The 20,256-nt window shown below is 36.1% G+C and overlaps 2 protein-coding genes and 1 pseudogene across 2 annotated transcripts; 1 reads left to right on the top strand and 2 right to left on the bottom strand.

Moving 5' to 3' along the window:
* Positions 1-4,513: 4,513 nt before the first annotated feature.
* LOC105766341 (tubby-like F-box protein 7) lies at positions 4,514-7,874 on the top strand. The gene is made up of 4 exons (XM_012585754.2): positions 4,514-4,998; positions 5,894-5,981; positions 6,610-6,739; positions 7,112-7,874. The coding sequence occupies exons 1-4, from the start codon at positions 4,603-4,605 to the stop codon at positions 7,683-7,685; spliced, it is 1,188 nt and encodes a 395-aa protein (XP_012441208.1). The 5' UTR covers positions 4,514-4,602; the 3' UTR covers positions 7,686-7,874.
* A 215-nt stretch (positions 7,875-8,089) lies between these two features.
* LOC105766342 (multiprotein-bridging factor 1b) lies at positions 8,090-10,185 on the bottom strand. The gene is made up of 4 exons (XM_012585755.2): positions 9,954-10,185; positions 9,735-9,818; positions 8,527-8,609; positions 8,090-8,406 (listed from the first exon to the last, which is right to left on the bottom strand). Exons 1-4 carry the CDS (start codon positions 10,093-10,095, stop codon positions 8,287-8,289), a joined length of 429 nt encoding a protein of 142 aa, XP_012441209.1. The 5' UTR covers positions 10,096-10,185; the 3' UTR covers positions 8,090-8,286.
* A 1,018-nt stretch (positions 10,186-11,203) lies between these two features.
* Positions 11,204-18,874, bottom strand: LOC105767139 (uncharacterized; annotated as a pseudogene).
* Positions 18,875-20,256: the final 1,382 nt, after the last annotated feature.

Below are 20,256 nucleotides of genomic sequence, written 5' to 3'. Positions count from 1 at the left end.
ACAGTTGAATCCATCATGGAAGTCGAATATGTGGCTACTTTTGAGGCAAAAAAAAAAAAGCAATATGGCATTGAACATTCCTTACGGATCTTGAAATCGTTCTTGGTATAGAAAAAATATTACACTATATTGTGATAACATTGCAGCAATATCTAACACCAAGAAAACTTTAAACCATAAAAGGATAAAACACATTAATAGAAAGTATCACACAATAAGGGGGACAGTAGCAGATTGAATTATGGATGTAATCAAAGTTGCTTCTAAGGACAACCTTGCGAAGTCGTTTACTAAGATTCTAGTAGCTAGGTTTAACGACCGATTTATAGTGGTATTGGAATATGCGACTTCTAACCTATTTTCATAAACTTAGTTCGTAAATATAAAATAGGAATGTTTACAAAATTAATATAGAAACATATTGAAGAATGGTCGAGAAATTTTATCCAATGGCTATAGAATTTAATTAACAAAAAGCTCAATGACCTAAATAGAAATTAAACCATTCTTTAAGTATAATTTAGTGGATGATGATGTGAGAAATCACTTGTGTTGATTAGCATTATAATTATGCTTGGCTTAAGCTTAATTAAGTTGAATTAAACAAGATTAATTAAGTCCTAATCATAGTATATAAGTTAAATTAGTTGAGAGAATAGTGTCATCTTCTCCGTTTCATGTTTGTCCCATCCAATGAAGAAGAAAAATAAAAGAGAATAGCTATCAAACCCTTCAACCATTTGACTATTGCTTAGGCATGAAATCCAAGTTCTTTTCTTGTAATTTTTATAGATTTATGGTAATGGGCGCTTGATAGATAGCTCATGTACCAATTTGATGTGCTTGTGACGTTCATAATGTGTTATAATTTAATCCTGAGTAAATGATGGACTTTGTATGTGTGACTCGTATAATTTTATGCATGTAAAAGCCTGAGTTCAAATAGATAAGAAAACAAAAGCTGGTGCCTTTTATAGTATATAACATCATTCACAATATTGTAATTCATAGCCCAATTAATAGGTAAATGATATCCTCTCATCGGCACTACACGATAGATGAAAAGTAAACATGGCCATGGGTCGTTTGTCTTTGTGATAAATGACTTGATTACTATTCGATAGTAATTAACTTTTCATTAAAGATGAAATGGTTACCATGAGAAAAAATAGGATCATATTAGGAGAATTGATTTATCCCAAAGATATTAAAAAAATCTTATGAGGGTAACACACTTATTACAAGGTCATTGGACGAGCAATTATTAAGTCGCTTTCATAATGGTATGTAATAAGGGAGAGCTTAGTCACAATACTATAGTGAAATGACTTCCTGACTAAATAAGTTTATGATTAATAAGTGAAAATTTGGATCTTAATTATAATTTATTTGAGTCCTAATTATATATGTCCAATCGGTCTCTCGACTAGCTCATTGAAACCATAAATGAATTCATATAGAACCAAATGAACATAAATGAATGTAAATGAAGAAATTGGAGAAATGAGGCACATTCACAAATGAATGCGTTTTTCTTTTTACTAAGTATAGAAAATGATTTAAGAATTAATTTAAGGTTTTCAAATTATTTATTTAATTATAATTAATTAAATAATTGAATTTTGAAAATAAAATCAAATTAATTAGTCATTATGACTCCGTTGAATATAGAAATTAATTCTTTTAAGGTAAATTGTCATGACTTCTACGGAATTAGAATTGGGTTGAGAAAATTATTTAATTAATAAATTAATTTAGTTAATTAAATTAATCAAATAAATTATATCTATTTTAGGAAACGTGAAACAAATCTTGGGTTTGATTAAATTATAAAGTGCTAGGTCAAAAGTATAGAAAATACGTATAAATTGGACCCAATACATGAGAGGCCGAACCCATCTCTCAGTTAAACAGGGAAAGTGTTTTCTATTTAAATCATATTATTTGTTTAAACTTTATTCAACCGGTATTCTCTTATCTCTCTCTATAAATAGATACCTTTGGTACAGGAAAATATGTTTGATTGATACATTATTATTCTACTGAAAAACAGGGTAAATTTATTCCTAAGCATAAATTCTATTTTTCAGAATAACAAACTTTTTCAGTTTATAGAGAGAAATTACTTCCCCATTGAAAGTAATAATTCAATTTCTTGTTCTATGTTTGGTTCGTGTTGCTTAAGTCCACATTCGACGCAATTCAAGAAACGAGGATAGTGGAGAAGATCATTCAGTTGAAAGCTGAGAATGATTCAAATTCGTCTTGCACAAAGCACATGTATATTTCGGTAAAAGTTTATTGCTATAAATATCTCAAACCATCTCAGCTTAGAAATTTTTTTAAACTTCTGTTGTTTTAAAAATCATTTTCTTAATTTACTTTTTCAATAGTTTGTGGGTTATGCCGGGTTAGGTATGAGTCATATTTATGTATGATATTAATACACATTAAACTTGTCCAAGTTTGGGCGCCTTGAAATATGAGCCTCAAATTTTCCCAAGTTCATCCATTTTTGTAAATGGCTAACCCAAGCACATTTTAGGTCTGTCCTTCAATTTTTTTAAATATTTGTACTATTTTGAATTATTAAATATTAAATATAAACAACTTAATATTTTTTTATACTTATATTAAATCTTTTATTGAGTTAATGTTGGTGTCACAGGTCAATCGGGCATCGACTTAGTTATGAAATCACTAAATTAGTGTCACATATTCAAATTAAGTATAATTTTACGAGAGAATTTTTGTCCTTTTTTATAATAAGTCAATAAAATTTTGATCACATAAAGATTTGAACCGAAACATCATGCATAAAAAGCAATTATTTTTACCATTGTAACCAAAGCTTTAATTAATTTTGAGATAATACCACATTCGGTACCTATACTTTCATAAAATGCCTAATATGATACCTATACTTTGAAAATGTATAATGTTGTACTTAAACTATTAATGTGTTATTTATTATAGTATATGTACTTTCATAAAAAATCTAATGTGGTACATATACTTTGAAAAGGTCAAATGTGATTATGGAACTACCACATATGTTTTATTATGGTAATGGTATAAACACCGTTAGTAAATTACTAAACCAACCAATTAAAATTTGATACATAATTTGTTTTTCAAATTATCAATTCTATATGAATAATATAACATTATGTAAAAACTAAATAAAATAAATAAATTTATTAAAATAACTAAACATATTGTTAATAAAAAAAAGTAAATACTAAATTTATATAAGTAAAAATATCATATTCTCCATGTAAGTAAATGTCCATCTTCTCCAAAGAGTTTTCCATTAAAAATAATATTTTATTTGATTTGTAAATAATGTATTTTATTATCCATGAAGATAAGTACTTTCCTATTCTTTCATGTAAGTTTAATATTTAATTTTGTTTTATTTAATTTTCACATAATGTTATATTATCTGTATGAACTTGATGGTTTGAAAAAATTCTACGTGTCAAGCTTCATTTGTTAGTTTAACAATTCATTAACAATGTTGACATCATATACTATAAGAAAACACATTAATAATTCTAGTACCACATCTTGAGGCGAATCTAAGGGGGTGGTATTGGCCCCGGCCCCCTTAAAATGGGAAATTATAATTTAGGCCCTCTAAAATTTTTAAATAGTTTAAATTAGTAAAGGTAAAATCACACTTTGGCCCCCCTAAAATTATAAAAATTTAATTTAATTTTTTAAAAATTATAAAAATATAGACTATAAAAAATTAAAATTTTAGTTGGCCCCTAAAAGATTATTCTGCCTTCGCCCCTGACCACATTAGATATTTTATGAGAGTACAAGTACCATGATTCGGATACCATATTTAACATTATGTTACATAAATTATTTTCACTCAAATACGGGTATATCATAAACTAATAAAATTATACATTATTTTATGTGTTATAAATTTAGAAAACGAGTTGGACTCAAACTTATTTATTTTAAATCAACCTAATTTTTTTTTATTAAAATTTTAGACAAACTTTGAAGGGTTGAACATCACAACTAACAAGCATGCATGTGTATGTTGTCATAAATCATGCCCAGCACTACAACAACTTGTGTTTAAAATTTCATGTCACATCCTATGCTTAGTGGGAAGTCTGGTAACCTGGAAATAAATGAGGGCTTTGGAATTGACACTTGACACCCAACTACCTTAACCCACCATCTGATCTCCTGCACCTCCTGTTTAATTACTACTCATTTTTTTCTTTATTTCTTATTTTATTTTTAATTAATTTACAACTGAAAAAAGAGAAACCTACGGTTGAGCGCTTCACAGTGAAGAGAACGGAGCGAGTCAAAAGTAACCCCAAGGCAACCACATCAAACTCGAATCAGTCACCGCCAATCACATACTGCCACGTCTTGTTTTCTCCCGATCTTATTCGCCCTTCTTTACATTCCCCTCACAGCCCAGTTAATTCGTACAGCCGTTATCAATTTTCCCTCGATTTTTTTTTTTGCTTTTTTATTTTCCATTTCTTCAAACAAAATCCCCCGTCTCTCTCTGAATCTCTCTCCTGAAAAGCAAATTAGGCCAAAAGAAAGCCGTTCTAAGAAACGATGTCGACTTCGTCGTCGTTCAGGAAGTCCTCGTGCCTTTCACGGAGATTCTCGGGATCGAGATCATTGGCCAAAACGGCAGCGCTAGCAACGGTCTCGCCAACGGTGAACCAGTCGGAGATTTCTTCTTCTTCTTCGTCGTCGTCGCAGCCTACGCCGCTGGCGGAGGCGGAGGCGGAGGCGGAGGAGGAAGGGCAATCGTGGTCGACGATGCTGCCGGAGTTGCTAGGTGAGATCATGGAGCGCGTGGAGGCGAGTGAAGATCGGTGGCCTCAGAGGCAAAACGTCGTCACATGCGCCTGCGTTTGTAAGAAATGGAGAGAAGCTATGAGAGAGATCGTTAGGGCTTCTTCCCCCGGAAGCGGCAAAATCACTTTTCCTTCATGTCTTAAACAGGTAATTTAAAATTTTCTTTTTTTCTTTTTCCAATTTTTGTTTTATTTCTTTTTTAATTGAATTTTATATATAATCTCGTAACATGTTAAAAGTTTAAAATTTAAATTTTTATATATTTAAACTTTGTAGCCACTACCTCTCATTAATAAGAATCAAGCATTACAAACTCATGGATATCGCAAGGATACTCCATGTCGAAAGGATAGAGTACACTTTTTGTTTTAAATGTTCAGAATTGGTAAAAATTTTGTTTTCTTTTGCTCATTTGTTTGGATTTTAATATTTGCGGGTGAAGTTTCTTACATTTGGATATTTCTGATTGATGCATTTTGTTCATATAATTTAATTTAGGAATTCATTTTTTTGCTTCTTCTGTGTGTTGGGAAATTTCAGGGAAATGTAAGTTACTTTGGGGGGGGGGGGTGTACAAATTTGATACAAATGACATTCCTAACATCTATTGGTGATTGGGAACTAAAATTCGGTGAAATTTTAGTCATGTATTGTCATTTTTTAGCTTTTAACATGATTTGCTTCTAATAGAAAGGAAATTTTCTTTTCTGTTATGAGAAAATTATCCTTTTGAGGGCAAGGATTGTTTTCTGGGCAGTTCAGAATTCTGGGATTGTCACTCCCAATCATGAGAATGTGACTTGTTTTCAATTACACAAATGAAATTTGAAAACAAAACAAATCATTTAGAATTTATCTCCTTGTGATCTTTAAGTGTGTTTCTTCGCTTATTGCTGTTAGTTTGAGCTGTAGTTTTTAGAAATCAAGTTGCTTCGAGGGTGCCGGTAATGGCGCTAAAATGTATTCAGAATTTAGCTCTGTCAGTCGACTAATTTGTTACATCTTTTGTGATTGATGGTTCTTTTCCCTTCTGCTTCTGCAGCCTGGTCCAAGTGATTTTCCAAACCATTGTATTATAAAGCGGTGCAAAAAGAACTCAACATTCTACCTTTTTCTTTCTCTTACGCCATGTAAGTGATCTTTTCTTTTTTCTTTCACAAAGAAAATAGGATGGCAACATGTTGATTAATTGGTTTGCTGAATTATTCATACGCCAATAATAAAGTTGAAAAAGAAAAGTGGACTAAAAGTTGAAAGGGGCATAATCTACTTTGCCTAAACTTCTAAATTGACTTTTGACTTTTATCTAGGTAGTGCATTTCTGTCTTCTGACCTTTTACCTTTGCCTAAGTCAGCATGACTTGTTCTTAAACTTGAAAATCTCCAGAAATTTGAAGAAAGACCATCCATCTGCTTAATTGTCATTGTTTTATTACTTAGTTTGATATCTGGTGTCTTTTCTTTTTAAAGCTTTACACCTTACCATAGCTTTGGCCGAACTGAATACGCCAACCTTAAGTCTGCAAGCAATTGTTTTTCCTCAAAAATATTGTTGGCAGTTGAAAAGCTATCTAAGTTTGTTGCCATCTGCATAGAAACTATGGCACATCTTTTCCTTGTGATATTAGTTCTTGAGACCATGTAGAAGGGTTCTATTGTTTTAAGCCAATCTATTTCCTTCTTTGTGGTCATCACGCAACTGGATTACGTTAGTGGTTGAAATCTGCCTTATTGAATATTTTTCCTGATTTTTGGCAGCCTTCACCGACAAGGGGAAATTTCTATTGGCAGCAAGAAGATATCGACATGGTGCTCATATTGAGTATATTATATCCCTTGATGCAGATGACTTATCTCAAAGCAGTAATGCCTATGTCGGGAAGTTAAGGTAGGAGACTCGTATGATGTTTTGGTCAGGTATTTTATGTTTTGATCCTTCACTTTCTGGAACTCTGTTGACAGAATCTGCACTTTGAATTTTGGGTATATCTTTTAAGGTTCTTAAGAATACAGCTATTAAGTGTCACCAGAGCAATTTAGAAAATGATCTGAAGAGAGAAGCTGTAGTATTTGGTTTTTAGGTTAGATACAGTCGAATTTGAGAGAGCATGTAGAAGACTGCTTATTTGGTGGGAATAGCAGTCTTATCTTATGATGCGATTACTGTTTCCTTTGTCATGTTATAGTAAAAATAGAATACTTCAGAGTTCCGTTTATAGCTTTTAGCTGACACTCACATGCAAATTTAAAATCTTTGCAGTTCGGATTTTCTAGGCACCAACTTTACGATCTATGATAGTCAACCCCCGCACAGTGGTGCCAAGCCTTCAAGCAGCAGAACAAGTCGCAGATTTGCAAGTAAGCGAATCAGCCCCCAAGTTCCAGCTGGCAATTTTGAGGTGGGAAAAGTGTCTTACAAGTTCAATCTCTTGAAATCAAGAGGTCCAAGGAGGATGGTTTGCTCAGTGAAATGCCCTTTGCCAGAAGAAAGGGCCGACAAGCATTTAGATGACTCCAAAGCGAAAATAGTTGAGGGAGCTGCACCTGGTCTTGTAATTTTGAAGAACAAAGCTCCAAGATGGCATGAACATTTACAGTGCTGGTGTTTGAATTTCCACGGTCGGGTTACAGTTGCATCTGTGAAAAACTTTCAGCTGGCTGCAACTGTAGATCCAAGTCAACCAGGAGGGAAAGGAGATGAAGAAAAGGTTCTCCTCCAGTTTGGTAAAGTTGGGGATGATACATTCACCATGGATTACAGGTCACCCTTGTCCCCCTATCTTGCATTTGCCATCTGCCTTACAAGCTTTGGTACAAAGTTGGCTTGCGAATGAGTTTATTTTGATGCGTTTATATCTATATCAAGTTGTATTACATGTTTAATATAATTATTTCTGCATGATTTCTACTTGCAAAAGGTTTGGACAACCTTTGTTCAGTGATACAAAGCAAATGATGTACATGTTCCCATTGTATCTATATCATTTTCTGAAATTATTGGCTGCAAAACGCATCTTATGTTAGCACTGTGTAGTTTACATGAAGAGCAGTTTATTTTGTCTTGAAATCATCCTACAATATATTTCCATGCATAAAATTCCAATTGCAACAAGTTAAAATGTCATTTGCTGGTGTTTTTAAGTTTGCTGAAATCTTCATCTGTTTATTGTTGGAGTGTGTTTTAGAAATAATACGAAATTGACCAAAAGCAAACACAAGCAGCACAGAGAATCCCATGTTACAGTCAAGAACACACACAAACTTCATTTCATAAGCAGTGGCAGACAAAGTCATCACACAAAGTCAAAAACAGTGTTCTTACAAGCGACCCATAATAACGGCATAAAACAGTCATTTACATCACCAAGTTTTAGGACTCAAGATTCTGCGCGATATTCAAGTTCTGTTTGTTCTTTCTACGAGACTCTTGCTCACTCACTTCTTCCCTCGCAGCTTTGCACCAAGAGCCCTCTCCAGTTTACCAATTATTTGTTGATTAGGGATGGCTTTTCCGGATTCATACTCCTGTATAATCTGGGGCTTCTCATTGATCATCTGTGGGATGACAAAATGACATAGTTAAAAAACTGAAAATATATAAGTCAAGACTCATCATACTCTTTAGTCTTGGGGAATATGCATGAAAATATATACACATGAATACAAGGAGGAGACCTGAGCAAGTTGAGCCTGGGTAAGTTTCTTATCCATTCGAGCTTGCATGATGGCTTTCTTTAGCTCAGTTGGCACTCGGTCATCTGTTCATGAGTTTAAACATCAATGAAAATTTACAATGGAATCATCCTCGAAGACTAAGTACCATACAAGTTGAAAACTGGTGAAATCATAAGCAGTAAGAGCTGCAGGTAGGATTATTATACATCAAAGATATAAGTTTTCCAAATGATCGATAACCAGGTTTGGGGGTATATCATAATAGCCAATTATGTAAGCATAAATGCATCTTGCTTGATATGGAAGAGATCACCAAATTGTGTAATCAGGTAAACCAAGGTTGCTGTAAAGGAGAATTACAAAAGCAATATGTAGATACAATCATAGAACCACAATTGATCTTCCATGGTAAAGGAGAGCATAGGTTATTCAACTTGCAAATGACCAAAAAAATCCAACACTTGTCACAGAAGAGATGACTGAAATGTGTAATCAGGTAAACCAAGGTTTCCATAAAGGCAAATTACAAAAACAATACTAAGCATAATTGATCTACCATAGTAAGGGAGATATGGTGCATAGGTGATTCAACTTCCATATGACAAAAACAATCCAACATGCTCTGACGTTGTTTGATACAAAGGACATATTAGAGAGAGGACCATTCTCAGGGATGATGAAAGGGAGAATATGTATGTACAAGCAAAGCCATTTCTTTAGTTACTATACCAGCCCAATGCCATCCATTTTTAAACAGAAAAGAAAAAAATTGAAAAGTGGAAGTCATCCAGTCATTCTAACAGTATACATAGGTGCATATGAACTTGTATAACCTCCTAACCCCACAAAGAAAGAATAAATCAAAACACACACAGACAAACCTAAGCAATAAAAATAAACTCATACAACCCCCTCAATTCATATTGCAAAACCATTTGTTAAATCCCTTAGGCCGAAAAATTAATGCAAAAACTACTAGTCATACAGAATTACACAATCTAAAACCAGCTTTAAATCAACAATCAGCTCGCACCAGAAACATGCATATCATCAAAATCAATCCCAACATATAAATTCCCAGAAAATGACAGTATTACTTCTATACATAAATTTCTTACAAATACTTTCATTCTAAACTGTTTTTCTCTTTTGAGCAATAAATTGGGAATTTTAATCAAACATAAAAAAAGGAATAAAACATTTCTTACGAGCAAGATTCTCAGTGTCTTCATCGAGCTTCCTTGTGTTCAAAGAAGTACTACTTGATGCCGCCCTATTCGTCCCAGCATTTGCTGCAAATTCGCATTTACAAAAATAAGTATTTTTTCATTATCCTTTCATTTCACACACAAGAAAACCCTAATTGAAGAAATCGTCATTATATGACTAAATCTGTGGTGTTTTTCAAAAGAAAAAGAGGGTGGTACATTTTTTGATGGACTCGATCTCGGCACCGGCACGGCGGGCGGCGTTAACGACTTTCTCATCCTTCTTGGCGGCGGCGGTAGGGGCTTTTTTACGAATAACGACGGGCTCCCAATCTTGAGTCAAAGGTCCGATTCCGGCCATTAGTTTAATCTACTCTTGACTTTTGGGTATTTGGATGCAAGAGAGAAAAGATATTTTTGAGATGTTGGTAATAATAAATGGATTGATGAAAGCGAAGGGTTTGCTCAGTATTTATAGTAAGGGATGACGTGGCAGTAATATCCCTAATAGTAGATGGGTTGGGTTGGGCGTCTAATTTCGACAATGCCCTTAATCCAACCTACACTCATTTACGAGACTTTCCAACTCAGCCTTCACCTTCTACACTCTTTTTTTCAAAGATACTTCTACTTATATCTATATTTGAATTTGAGATATAAAAATATGATAGTGTTATTTGAATCGGACTCAATCCGTTGGTTGAATCAATTAGACTGAGAATTGATCGGAAGATCAGTTTAAAAAGTTATTTTAAATTAGTTAGATAAAAAATTAGTACCAACTAGTGGTTGAATCGATTGAACCGACTAAAAATTGATTGAATCGACAGTTGAATCTTTTAAACCAAGATTTTTAATTTTTTTTGAATTCTTTAATTGAACCGATCGAATTAAACAGACCGATAAATCGATAGTCTGACTGGGTCAATCACTGATTCAATTTAAAAAACATTAATATACCTCAATATGAAAAAAAGAAATTAAGAGATTTTCCATTCATCATTTAAGACTTCATTTTTTAAAATATTTTAGCTTGACAATTGTTACACATTGGAAAATAGGATATAGCAAAATAATCTTTTAAATATATATTACAAGTACATTTAAAATATAAATACAAATTTATATTCAAAACATCACAATTATTAAATTATTATAGCACAAATCCTGAATAATTATAAAATAGAATCAAACATTCACAACACAACCGGAATAATAACTGGTATAAAACTTCATAGACTAAAACTCGCTCATACTCGCCCATAGTGAGACTCAAAGAGGATCACAACACAATCAGAATAAGAACTGGTATAAAACTTCGTAGCCTAAAACTCGCCCATAGTGAGACTCAAAGAGGATCAAGGTTCATTTACAAATATATAATAAAAAATAAATATAAAAGATTGAATACATATTTATTTCTACAGCCGTCATTAGTAAAATTCACATTATCTATAATAATGTTCAAATCATCCTCTTGGCCTGGAGGAGGAGGAGGAGGAGCTGTCAGCTTGCATTGCTAACTGTTCGTTGTAGAACTCCGTAGTTACCTCAACACTTCGTTTCACAAGCTTTTCCATCCTATCGGAGCTACTTAATGCCTTTTGAAACTCTTCCTGCCAATACTTTTCATCCTCTTCTTCGTCCGATTCTTCTTATTCTTCGGTCCCTAATTCTTCATCTTCATTATCTTCAATGTCCAAAACTACAACATCTTGATCCTCTGCTTCCTCTCCATCATCATCACCGTCACCATCACGACCACCATAATCATCCTCAACCCAATCTGTGAACTGCATCTCACCCGACTCTCGATGTCTACCAACATCCTCATCGTCATCTGAGGCATCACAACCGAGTTCCATCTCCTCCAACTTAGCCTTCCATTCCTTTGTATAAGGATGCAAAAGAGGCAAAGGATGATTCCCTAATAAAAACCTCAAACACCTAGACTTCCCTTATTCACTCAACTTTTCAAACCCTTTCACCACATCATCCACAAACGCCTTTTGATTCACCTTCACAATCTTACACAATCCTTCAAAATAACTACACATTTCCACACTCCCATACTCTTTTTAACCTCAAACAAAAAATCCCTTTCTGTTTTCAAATCGAGAAACAATATCAATGCATTAAATGACTCATCTTGACCCTCAAATCTACACTTATAACACAGACTTCTTAACATAAATGATATCTGGTCTCATCCTAGCTGCACATTGTGTAATCAACGATCTAGCTTTGTTTCCTAATCTTCCCATCAAACTCCATTTATCTAACCTCTCAGTTTTCTTAGCTTCAAGGACTGCTTCACTAACCAAAGTCCATTGTTCCCAAGGCAATTCATTGATCCTCCATTTTGGGTGCCTAACAAATACCCAGCAATACCTAAAACCAACATTTCTAACCATCATTTTCGGTCTTTTACCAGACTCTGAAGCCATCTCGAACTGTTCTATCTTCTCCCATTCTTCATGGTTCTTCACTTCCCCTATCATTGTGACCCTTTCATTCGAGAACCACCCTCGAATTGGTTCCCCAACAACAACCCCACGCCATGAGTAGGGACCAAATTCACCATACTTGTATTAATTAAAAGGGTGTTTCAAATTCGGGTCGTCTTTTTCCATGAACCGGACCATCCGGTCATAATCGAGCCTGATTGCTTCCAACTCTTCTTCGGTGAAGTTACCGGCATGGATGCTTTTTCCCAGGTATTTCAACCAGTTGAAGAGTAGTTTGGCTCGGTTCTTCTATTTTCGACACGTGTTTTGCCCCGCCACGCGCCTTATCTCTGAATTTCTTTCGAGTCGACCAGAAGACTGGCCTCTCGGTTTCTTCTTGCTCCGGCCGGCAAATGCACGGATGTCTCGATGGTGAACTGAAAGGATGAGAGGATATTGGCACAAAAATGAGCGGTTTTGGCGGGGAAATGAAGCGAAGAGGCAAGGTTTAGGGGAAGAGAGGGTTTAGGGTTTTAGAGAAGGAGAGATTCTGAGTCTGTAGTTTGTGCTGCGAAAATCGGGTAATTTACCAATAAAAGCCCTTTTTTTCAAAAATTACCGAAATGGGACCATTATTTTATTATTTAGCGGAATGGTCCAAAAACCGCGAAATCGCGTCCACGTCAGCACGATGCCTTGGCGCGTACACTGACATCACCCTGATGTGGACGCGATTTCGCGGTTTTTCCCACGTTAGGTTTTTTTGGCTTTTAGGGTTTAGGGTTCAGGCTTTTTAGGGTTTTAGGGTCCTGGAAGGAATAATTTCGAGTTGACATTTCTGATAAAATAATATAAAATAGCTTTTAGCAGGATGGTATTTGAGAAGAATTTGTGAAATCGCGCCCTCGTGGACGCGCTTTTGCTACAGTAGGTCACGAAATAAATAATTATTTTTTTGATGTTTTTGAGCAAATAGTATAAAATCGCTTCTAGCAGGATGCTATTTGAGAAGAATTTGTGAAATTGTGGCCTCGTCACCACGCTTTTGCTACGGTAGGTTATGTAAGAAATAATTTTTTTGACGTTTCTGAGCAAATAATATAAAATCGCTTATACCAGGATGTTATTTGAGAAGAATTTGTGAAATCGTACCCTTGTGGACGCGATTTTGCTACAGTAGCATGTTTGGGCTGAGGCTATAAATTAGGCAGAAAATGTTCTCAGAATGCATAAGTCACAGCAGAAACAATTTAGAGAGGCTAAGAAGGTTAGAGTTTCAAATATGAGTGAACGTATTAGTGCTGTTATTTACTACGATGGTGAGGTTTGCCACACCGAGAATGGTGTTGTTTTTTTTGTCAGAGAATACGGTGCGATTGGTTTTTAACCAGAGCATAGATTTGACAGAACTTCGTAAAAGGTTAGGCGTAAAATTTTTGGAATGACGCCAATGAAAGTTCTGTCTATCACGTATCGATTTTGTTCTTCTGTTTATCCGATTACATATGACTCGTTCGACATAAAAGCTGCTCGTAGCTTGGAGGCAATTGTGCAGACTCATCTTGCTAGCAGAGCAGCTTATATTGAGTTATATGTATAATTTATATCGCCAACTGATGTACCAGCGACCGATGTTCGAGATGTATACACCACCCCTGGCCGACACTCGGTCAGCGGGTTACAAAATACCGAACAGCCCATGTTCGGTAGCGGTGTCGATTGCACATCCCTTGCAAGACACTCTGTCGGTGGATGGGACATGTACGTCAGTGGCTCGATGTTTGATGCTGGAAATACGTATTGGGGAGCGGCATCAAGTTCTAGCGAGTGGCAATCTATATCCAATTGGGGACGTTATCAAATGCCCAGAAGAAGGGATGATGTACTCCCTACGACGTCAACCGGTGAGAGGACCTCGTACACTGCAGATGGTTGTGGGTTAGAAGATGACTCGGATGTGGATCCACCTCGAGAGCCCGGGCCGGATGGTGCAGAAGTTGGCTTATTTTCTGAACTGGAGCCTATTCCAACAGAGGCTGAAGATGTTGGCAGGAGTTCAGATGAGGAAGAAAATCCACGATTCAGAGCATACTCACCTCTAGCCCATATGCATAATGTCGATCTGTCAGCAGATGATGCGTTAGAGTTTCCAGATCTACCACACCGGTTGCGTGATCGTACAAGTTCGGGGGTAGATTTCGGTGAACTTGAAGTTGGTAATCAGTTTACCGACAAGGATAGTTTTATTGGTGCTTTGAAACAACATAGCATCAAAAACGGTGTTAACTACCACATCGTTAAATCAAAATCTGATAAGTTTGAGGCGAAGTGTGTGGTGCAAGATGGCACATGTTCATGGAAAATATACGCCTCGTTAAGGAAAAGGATAGGGTTGTGGGAGATAAAAAAGTACAAAGGTCCACATACATGTGCTGGAGGTACAGTATTGACTGTATTTGAATAATACTTTTATTATGCAATTATTAATTATTTAATGTACTCCCTTTGTAGGTGTTTCACAAGATCATCCGAAAATGGATTCAGCTATGTTAGCTAGCTTGATACTGCCCACGATAAAAGCAGATCCTAGGACTTCAGTGTCGGTGTTAATTGCCAATATCCGTAGCCAAATAGGGTACACGCCCTTTTACCGCAAGGCTTGGATAGCTAAGCAACAGGCGTTAGAGAAGATGCATAGTGGGTGGGACGCCTCATATAATGAAATATGACAGTGGTGTCAGGTGCTAGAGAGATACGTCCCGGTGCCATCACAGACCTTGAAACGGAACATGCGTACTACAACGGTCGATTGCTACGTATATGCCAAGTGTTCAAACCTCTGTTTTGGACCTTTAAGCAATGCCGAGATGCATTTCCATACTGCAAGCTGTTGGTACAAATTGACGGTACCTTCATGTTCGGTAGGTATACTCATCGGCTATTGCTTGCAGTGGCACAGGATGGCGGTGGGAGAATTCTTCCAATTGCTTTTGCAATAACATCGGGGGAGTCGTCTGATGACTGGGATTTCTTTCTCTCTAGATTAATGAGGCATGTATGCCCCTAACCTGATATCTGTGTTATTTCAAATCGGGGTGCCGGTATACTAGCTGCATTTGATCGAGAGGGAAGCTTATGGCAGTGCACATACCATAGATATTGCCTAAGACACGTTGCTTCGAACTACTACAGGCAATATCCATCTAAGAGCGAACGACGACAAGTAACCAACATGGGTATTTAGTCTATATCTGTGTTATTTCGTTTGTCAATTTGAATTAGTTTTATTAGTAGAAGTGGTATAAATTATTCGCTATGATATTATATTGGCAGGGTATAAAATAAATAAAGATCGTTTTCACGAGATGTTGGCAATTTTACGATCCCAAAACGGCGAAGGGGCAGACTATCTTTGTAACATACGTTTCGAACAGTGGGCACAAGCATACGACGGCGGCCTACGATATGGCCATATGACGTCGAACCTGACAGAATACATAAATTCTGTTATTAAAGGAACACGCCATCTACCGATAACATTGGTTGTGCGAGAGACATATTTTCGTTTGGCGGCGCTATTTCCAAAGCGAGCAGCAAGTTATGTAGGCCAGATGTAGGGAGGCCATGTGTGGTGCAATAAGGTAGTTCAAGAAATTAACAAGGTCAATGCGAGGGAAAACACCATGCACACAGTGTGTCACGATCGAGACAATTTATAGTTTTGCGTGACAGAGTTTGGCAGACCGCACCAAGGTGTTGTTGGCGGGCAATATCGTGTACACTTGCAAAATAGGACTTGTGACTGTGGGATGTTTGATGCACTTCGGTATCCATGCGCTCATGTTATTGCAGCTTGTCAGAAACTCCATCTGGATCCGATGAGTTATGTGGACGAAGTGTACAAATTAGAAAACATGTACAACGATGGAACACGTTTTCCCACCGGTCCCCGAGATGAGCGTAAGTGGCGCCCATATCTCTTGCTCCTTTTAAGTCATTACGGATAGAGAATTACGTCAGAAACCAAAGGGTCGACCTTGCTCGACTAGAATACGTAACAATATGGATATCCGAGAAACAACCAGTCAAACGAAATTGTGCGGATGCTGTAGGAATCCAGGCCATACAAGTCAATCATGCCCTAATCGCAATAGTTGAATGTAATTGTAAAAAAATTAAGTTTGTGAAATTATTAATTGATAAATTGTACTAAGTCAAAAAATTGTATTAATGGTTAGTAAAATTATCAAATTATATACAATTATTAATTGTTAGTACCGGTCAAAACATTTTTCCAAATCTAACATTATGTGAATGTAAAATTATTAAGTCAAAAATTGTATTAATGGTTAGTAAAATTATCAAATTATGTAAAATTATTATTTGTTAGTACCAGTCAAAACATTTTTCCAAATCTAACATTACGTTAAGGTTAGGGTTTTTAATTAAATTAGGTTAGGGTTTTTAATTAAATTAGGTTAGGCTAGGGTTTTTAATCAAATTAGGTTAGGGTTTTTAAGTTAAGGGTTTAGGGTTTTCATTGAATTAGGTTAGGGTTTTTAATTAAAGGTTTAGGATTTTTAATTAAATTAGGTTAGGGTTTTTAATTAAATTAGGTTAGGCTAGGTTTTTAATTAAATTAGGCTAGGGTTTTAATCAAATTATGTTAGGGTTTTTAATTAAATTAGGTTAGGCTAGAGTTTTTAATCAAATTAGGTTACAGTTTTTAAGTTAAGGGTTTAGGATTTTTAATTGAATTAGGTTAGGGTTAGGGTTTTTAATTAAGTGTTTAGGATTTTTAATTAAATTAGGTTAGGTTTTTAATTAAATTAGGTTAGGCTAGGGTTTTTAATTAAATTAGGCTAGGGTTTTTAATCAAATTAGGCTAGGGTTTTTAATTAAATTAGGTTAGGCTAGGTTTTTAATCAAATTAGGTTAGGGTTTTTAAGTTAAGGGTTTAGGGTTTTAATTGAATTAGGTTAGGTTAGGTTTTTAATTAAGGGTTTAGGATTTTTAATTAAATTAGGTTAGTGTTTTTAATTAAATTAGGTTAGGCTAGGGTTTTAATTAAATTAGGTTAGGGTTTTTAATTAAATTAGGTTAGGCTAGGGTTTTAAATCAAATTAGGTTAGGGTTTTAAAGTTAAGGGTTTAGGGTTTTTAATTGAATTAGGTTAGGGTTAGGGTTTTTAATTAAGGGTTTAGGATTTTAATTAAATTAGGTTAGGTTTTTAATTAAGTTAGGTTAGGGTTTTTAATTAAATTAGGTTAGGCTAGGGTTTTAATTAAATTAGGTTAGGCTAGGGTTTTAATTAAATTAGTTAGGGTTTTTAATTAAATTAGGTTAGACTAGGGTTTTAATCAAATTAGGCTAGGTTTTTAATTAAATTAGGTTAGGGTTTTTAATTAAATTAGGTTAGGCTAGGGTTTTTAATCAAATTAGGTTAGGGTTTTTAAGTTAAGGGTTTAGGGTTTTAATTGAATTAGGTTAGAGTTAGGGTTTTTAATTAAGGGTTTAGGGTTTTAATTAAATTAAGTTAGGTTTTTAATTAAATTAGGTTAGGGTTTTTAATTAAATTAGGTTATGGTTTTGGGTTTTAATTATTTTAGGTTAGGGTTTAGGGTTAAATTAGGTTAGGGTTTTATTACATCAAATAAACTTCTATTTTATTACATCAAATAATATCAAAATAACTCAAAATTTTTTTATTTTTTTACATAAAATAATATCAAAATATTCAAAATATTTGTACAAATAAATTAGGCTAGTCCATCAATGTCTATGCCCGGGGGTTTCAGTGCCACATGGCGGCTGTCGACGGTTACGCGCGGGATTCCTCCTTTCTCTTGCTTCCGGCGGCAGTTGTTATTCCTCCGGTAGGGATTCTGGTTCTTCCGGTTCAGCATCTGGTTATCGGACTTGGGACGATGATCCACCTTCAAAGAATAGTGTATGTGGAGGTGTTTGCATCAGGAATGGCGACGGTGTTTGAAACCCATACGTTGGTGGGGATTGGAAAAAAGGAGAGCTCCCCGACGGCCCCCCTTGCAATCCCTCCTGCGCCGCTGGCCTATACATCGGCGGTCCGATCGGCATAACAGGAAATGGAGCTGAACCGGGCATTTGGCTCCAACCTGCCATAGGACTCGGAAAAGGATACATATAAGGGTTAGGGTACAAATAAGGGCTAGGAAACGCACCTGGCATCATCTGAAAAGGTGGTTGCGTGGGTATCATCGGTTGAACTGCTGCGTCGGGTGACTGCGTCGGTGCTCTTGTTGGGCCTGGTGATTGCATGGCCGCTGATGATGAGCCGGATGAATGTTTGGGCCTCGTTGAGGGGCTGCCTTCGTCTTGTCGTCTTGGATTTAGAGGCCCGCGCCTTACCCTTTTGACACGTATTTGCCGCTGCCTCTCCTCTGGTGTCAGTAAATACGGCTTGCCATGGATCCTAAACCATGACATGTATTCTGGAACGCACGATAACTCCGGAACGATGATTGGTTCCCGAGTAGGTAGATATTCATACCGATCTTCCCACATTTCCGTGTACTCAGACCAGTATCTCGGCCAATCCATATTCAATTGCCGAAGGTCGACTTTGTGTTGATCGTCAAACACCTCAGGATCCACCAGAATAGGTTGTCTACATCCAAACTGTCGTAGCACTCTGTCTGTCTGGTGCGGCTCCATGGTTGCGTCGTTGACCAACACGACTTTCACGTGCCAAGCTTGTGGATTTTGTAAAAACTCTTTCGGTATTACTGCCCGAATTGCCGGATCCTCGTATGGTGTCCATTGAAACTATATGAACATGATAGAAATATTAGTTATATACATACATAATACATAATACATAATACTAAATACTAAATATCAATCAAATAACGAATGTATGGGAATATCTATTTGCAATAATACTTACTTCTGCTTCTGACCGTTGGTCCAATAGAAGCCGCATATCTTCAAGAGAGGACTGTAATCGAGCATAACTTGCCGGGTGGTTCCACCTAATTAAATAAATTTTTAGCATACTTTTATTTTTAAAAATCTACATAATAATTGTAAAATGTAATATAATAAAATTTACCTCGTTATGAGTGAGAATGTATATGGGTGGTTCACTCGAGGACGTAGAAATGGAAACCAAAACCGTGCCTATGACTGCAGTAATGACAGGCAACCTCCGATATTTGCTCTCCTCGGTCGCGTCGCCCCACACATCTCCCGATATAATGTTGCCAAGACAGCAGACCCCTAACTAAATTCACCGGCTACTCTAAAATCAACGAGTTTTAGCAGCCATCTTAGATATACTCGGCTCCGTGACGTGTCGGGCATCAGATAACCTCTAATTAATTGAAGAATGTATGCCCGAGCATATCGGATTCTTTCAATTTCGGTTGAATCTTCATCCGGATCAGGGAACGTGTCACGTAACCAGCCCATCTCGACCTTACCTCCCTCCATTTTCTCCGGAATAGTGCCCAAAAGCTCGTAGCACACCGCCTCCCAATTGCTTGATTGGGCAGACCCGGTGACTGGGTGCCCATCCACCGGCAATCCCAATTGCAGACTAACATCTTCTAGAGTGATAGTGCACTCTCCACATGGAAGATGGATTGTGTGCGTCTCAGGTCTCCACCTCTCGATCGACGTACTGATCAGTTTCGGGTCCAACTTGCATCCCCGGCCCACCGTCGCCACGTGCCAAAAACCCGCTTCCCGCAGGTAGTTCTCTACCAACGGTGATGGAGGAGCATGTATATTCCGGATATTGCATTCCAATACCCGATCTACAGCCTTTTATAACAAATAATAAATTAATAATTATCTAAAAATGCATAAATAAAAAATTCTTAAATAATATTTAAAAATTAAATTTAACACTTACCATTGTCATTTGTTCCACCGATATGTGATGCCTATCAAGACGAGTCAATGATACGGCCATTGATGAAATCAGACAAATTTTTACGATTTATAAAAATATAAAAAAATTTAAAATTATTTTAAAAAAGGAAATTGAGAAGAAATTGAAATTAAATATGGATTTGAGAGAATTTTTGAAGGAA

Source organism: Gossypium raimondii, chromosome 5 (genome assembly GCF_025698545.1).
Source record: "Gossypium raimondii isolate GPD5lz chromosome 5, ASM2569854v1, whole genome shotgun sequence".
Lineage (NCBI taxonomy): Eukaryota > Viridiplantae > Streptophyta > Magnoliopsida > Malvales > Malvaceae > Gossypium > Gossypium raimondii.
Note: the sequence above shows the minus strand (reverse complement) of the source record. Positions and strands in the feature narration are given on the sequence as shown.

Bases quoted from the DNA above. Each gene is read 5' to 3' on its own strand.
- LOC105766341 (XM_012585754.2), top strand. From the start codon at position 4,603: ATGTCGACTTCGTCGTCGTTCAGGAAGTCCTCGTGCCTTTCACGGAGA. The intron at 4,999-5,893 runs GTAATTTAAAAT...CTGCTTCTGCAG, and splicing joins TTCCTTCATGTCTTAAACAG to CCTGGTCCAAGTGATTTTCC. The intron at 5,982-6,609 runs GTAAGTGATCTT...GATTTTTGGCAG, and splicing joins TTTTCTTTCTCTTACGCCAT to CCTTCACCGACAAGGGGAAA.
- LOC105766342 (XM_012585755.2), bottom strand. From the start codon at position 10,095: ATGGCCGGAATCGGACCTTTGACTCAAGATTGGGAGCCCGTCGTTATT. The intron at 8,610-9,734 runs GTAAGAAATGTT...ACTCATGAACAG, and splicing joins AGACACTGAGAATCTTGCTC to ATGACCGAGTGCCAACTGAG. The intron at 8,407-8,526 runs GTCTCCTCCTTG...GTCATCCCACAG, and splicing joins CCCAGGCTCAACTTGCTCAG to ATGATCAATGAGAAGCCCCA.